General features: G+C 50.2%; 1 protein-coding gene across 1 annotated transcript in view; it reads right to left on the reverse strand.

The window, feature by feature from the left end:
* The window catches only part of LOC119281179 (serine carboxypeptidase-like 34), a 3,047-nt gene extending 1,977 nt beyond the window's left edge, over positions 1 to 1,070 (reverse strand). The window contains exons 1-2 of the mRNA XM_037561778.1: positions 785 to 1,070; positions 468 to 575 (exon numbers count right to left, since the gene is read on the reverse strand). Of these exons, the coding sequence (XP_037417675.1) occupies positions 468 to 575; positions 785 to 1,070 (394 nt within the window). The remainder of the gene's footprint in view (positions 1 to 467; positions 576 to 784) is intronic.
* Between the last annotated feature and the right edge of the window lie 3,548 nt (positions 1,071 to 4,618).

Below are 4,618 nucleotides of genomic sequence, written 5' to 3' on the forward strand. Positions count from 1 at the left end.
GGCGAGATTGGCCCTGGCCGCAGGCTAGCAGGCGGGCGCCCCTCTTGTGCAGGATCCGGCCGGTGGGGCTGCAACGATCCGGGACTGGCCATGGGCGCCGGCTAGCAGTGGCGATGCTCGGCTTGTGTGGGCTCCAGCCGGGGAAGCAACAAGGCGAGACTACCAGCCGCGGCTCCCCTTGTGCGGGCTTTGGCCGGGCGGCGGAGAGATCGGGCTCCTGACCTCCTGGAGAAGACGAAGTATCGTGGGCGAAGGAGCGGTTTCAGATTACACAGGGTCATGAGCGTTATCGGATTTCTACAGGGCTGGGACCTGATACGGTGTTATCCAATTGCGGCCTAGCCTAACCAAACAAGATTTAAAGGTATCAGTTACCCCCGTAAACAGGTTACGTTACAAAGTAACGAACCAAACACCTCCTAAGATGGATTGTTTGACGGCAATGTGACGATGGAATTGTTTGGTACCTTTGTTCCATGCGTGGGGGTTGAGCCTGAGCTCAGGGGTTCCCTTCTGGATCAATAAGGGCCCCAGCTCTTCCAGTGCTCCGTATCCAAGCGACGAGCATCCAGGCCCTGCATGCATGCATGCAAAGTAAGTAGTAGTAGTAGTATAATAATTACGATCGGTAGAAATAATATAGGAGTATGAAATCTTTCGTGTCCAAGGCATGTACTCCCTTTGTTCCAAAATAGATGACTCAACTTTGTATTAAAATTAGTACAAAATTAAGTCATTTATTTTAGAACGGAGGGAGCAATTGACTTTGTTCTCGTATAAATACCTCCGTTGAGCCAGAGGACGAGGGGCTTGTTGCTGACGTCGTGGGTGGCCTCGAAGAACCAGTAGAAGAGGGCGCGGCCGTGCGTCTGGTTCACCGTCACGTACCCGGAGAACTGCCGGACGCCGAGCCCCGCCGGCTGCCCCGGCAGCGCCTCCACCAGGTCCGCCTCCTGCCGGTCGAACACCTTCGCGAACCCGTCATGGTGGTGGCCGTGGTGCCTCGCTGCCGCCACGGTCGTCGTCGTTGCGACCGCGAGCAGGAGGACGACCGCCGCCGCCCTCGACATCGTGGCTACTCGACGTAGATCGATATCAAAGACGCTCGTGAACTGCTACGTGGTACTCTGCTCTGCGGATATTCCTCCTCGGGGGCGTCTGTGCCGTGGGTATATATATGGCATCAGGTTGAAAGTTTTCAAGATCGGGTTTCGACCGTGTTCGGATGGAAATCAAATCTTTCGCAGGGAAAGAGATAGAAAAGGATACGGATAGCAGCTCGTAGCTGGCCGTTGCAATGCAGGATTGGTTTGTCTGTTAGGGCAACTCTAACCGACCCTATCCGGTGTTAGAGAAGTAAAACTGATTTTTTTACTTCTCTAACGCGCATCTAATCGAATCCCAATAGCCAATAACGGGGCCGCATCTCCGCCAATATTTACTCCACCGTTCGGGGAACCAGTAAAAATTCTTCAGTTTGTCTAATTCACATCTAGATATTTTTTTAAGTATGTCACATCTAAGCTCCCACAAATATATAATGCATCAACAAGAAACAAAAAAAACTAGGACAAAAAAAAATAGATCGCAAACAGAGTGAACATCAGTTTAGATGTGACATAACTATGTCACATTTAGATGTGTCCTAGACAGACCCAAAACTCTTCACATTCTCTCCGCCTCCTCTCCGCCTCCTCTACCTCTCCTTCCCCCGCCCCACAACCTGCGCCTCCGCACGCCATGGCTGGACACGGTGGCGGAGGTCCCCGTCGCTGATCTGCAGCGCGGATCCACGCCGCCACGCGAGCCACGCGTCCTTCTCCGCCTGAACCTCCTCAAGCAGCCGCTACGACGATGCCGCCTCCCCGGGCCGCCTCTCCGGCTTCCTCGACCTCCCCGCGCCGCCGCAGCCGTAGAGGAGCTACCACGGCATCCGGCAGTGGGGGTGGGGAACATGGGTGGCGGAGATCACGGACAGAGAAACCCACAAACCCCATTGGCTTGGGTCCTTCCACATGGCCGAACTCGCCACGCTCGAGCATGACCGGTGGGATTTCCGGCTGCATGGTGATGCACAGTGGCTCTGGTGGAGGTGTGATGTTTAGTCTGTTGTTGTTGGATCGAAGGTGCTGCGACTGTAGGGAGAGGCAGGCGGTATGAGACGTCTTTATCTTCCGTTGTCTTCTCTAGAGGTATCTGGTTATCGAGGCGCCGGTAGACAGATAAGGGTGGATGGTACAGACGGCTTCAATGATGAGTTTATGCACTCCGATGAAAACACAAGATCGCTGATCGCGTTATGTCGATGCACGCCTGCGTCATGTCCCTCCTGAAGATGGTGGATTCAAGCTTGGCTTTGGGGATGAGAATCCGGAGTTCGACCTTTTGATGGACTCGCCATCATCGACACACGTGCGGTGATTCCTTCTTGAAGTTGTGTAATTTTTTTTGTTTCTGATGTGTCTATTAACATAGGATTAGTGACTATCTGTAGGAGTTACGGTCGCGAGGTATACGGCCTCAGGGTTTGTTTTCCGCTTTATTTCCGGGTCGAGGTTGTTCGGCTGCTGGATTTTGCATTATTAATAGTATATGGCTGCATGCATCATTCTGATGTAGAGACCGAGGGTTATCCTCTTTAAGAAAAGGCACAATCCAAACTAGTAGTTCGCGCCACATATTACATCATTGGAGTTCATACAAAACATAGTCCCTAGTAGCATAAACGAAATTAAAGCTAAATCTAAGCAGCACCATCATCACCGGGGGCCTTGAAGTGGAGGTGGTACTCTATGAGCGAGTTGGAGAGGACGAACGCCATGTCGCATTCCTCCTTCAACGCCACCACCCGCACAGTTGGGGAACGCAGTAATTTTTAAAAAAAATCCTACGATCTTGCAAGATCTATCTAGGTGATGCATATCAACGAGAGGGGAGAGTGTTGTCTACGTACCCTCGTAGACCGACAGCGGAAGCGTTATGACAACGCGGATGATGTAGTCGTACGTCTTTGCGATTCGACCGATCCTAGCACCGAACGTACGGCACCTCCGCGATCTGCACACGTTCAGCTCAGTGACGTCCCACAAACTATAGATCCAGTTGAGGTTGAGGGAGAGTTTCATCAGCACGCGGCGTGATGACGGTGTTGATGAAATTACCGACGCAGGGCTTCACCTAAGAACTACAACGATATGACCGAGGTGAAAATCTGTGGAGGGGGGCACCGCACACGGCTAAACAATCAACTTGTGTGTCTGTGGGGTGCCCCCTCCCCTGTATATAAAGGAGTGGAGGAGGGAGCCGGCCGACCTCCTATGGCACGCCCCAAGGGGGGATTCCTACTCGTACTAGGAGTAGGTTTCCCCCCTTTCCTAGTCCAACTAGGAGGGGGAAGGAAGGGGAAGAGGAGAAGAAGGAAAGGGGGGCGACCCCCCTCCCAATTCGGATTGGGCTTTGCGGGGCGCCCCTCCTCTTGGCCGCCTCCTCTCTCTTCCACTAAAGCCCTTGTAGGCCCATTAAGCCCCCGGGGGGTTCCGGTAACCTTTCGGTACTCCGGTAAATGCCTGAACTCATCTGAAACCATTCCGGTGTCCAAACATAACCTTCCAATATATCAATCTTCATGTCTCTACCATTTCGAGACTCCTCATCATGTCTGTGATCACATCCGGGACTCCGAATTACCTTAGGTATATCAAAACACATAAACTCATAATACCGATCGTCATCGAACGTTAAGCGTGCGGACCCTATGGGTTCGAGAACTATGTGGACATGACCGAGACTATCTCCGGTCAATAACCAATAGCGGAACCTGGATGCTCATATTTGCTCCTACATATTCTATGAAGGTCTTTATCGGTCAAACCACATAACAACATACGTTGTTCCCTTTGTCATCGGTATGTTACTTGCCCGAGTTTTGATCGTCGGTATCACAATACCTAGTTCAATCTCGTTATTGGCAAGTCTCTTTACTCGTTCTATAGTGCATCATCCCGTGACTAACTCATTAGTCACATTGCTTGCAAGGCTTATAGTGATGTGCATTACGGAGAGGGCCCAGGGATACCTCTCTGAAACACGGAGTGACAAATCCTAATCTCGATCTATGCCAACCCAACAAACACCATCGGAGACACCTGTAGAGCATCTTTATAATCACCCAGTTATGTTGTGACGTTTGATAGCACACTAAGTGTTCCTCCGGTATTCAGGAGTTGCATAATCTCATAGTCATAGGAACATGTATAAGTCATGAAGAAAGCAATAGCAATAAACTAAACGATCATAGTGCTAAGCTAACGGATGGGTCTTGTCCATCACATCATTCTCCAATGATGTGATCCCGTTCATCAAATGACAACATATGTCTATGGCTAGGAAACTTAACCATCTTTGATTAACGAGCTAGTCTAGTAGAGGCATACTAGGGACACTTTGTTTGTCTATGTATTCACACATGTACTAAGTTTCTGGTTAATACAATTCTAGCATGAATAATAAACATTTATCATGATATAAGGAAATATAAATAACAACTTTATTATTGCCTCTAGGGCATATTTCCTTCTGTCTCCCACTTGCACTAGAGTCAATAATCTAGATTACATTG

This window comes from Triticum dicoccoides, chromosome 3B (assembly GCF_002162155.2).
Source record: "Triticum dicoccoides isolate Atlit2015 ecotype Zavitan chromosome 3B, WEW_v2.0, whole genome shotgun sequence".
In the NCBI taxonomy this organism is placed as follows: Eukaryota; Viridiplantae; Streptophyta; class Magnoliopsida; order Poales; family Poaceae; genus Triticum; species Triticum dicoccoides.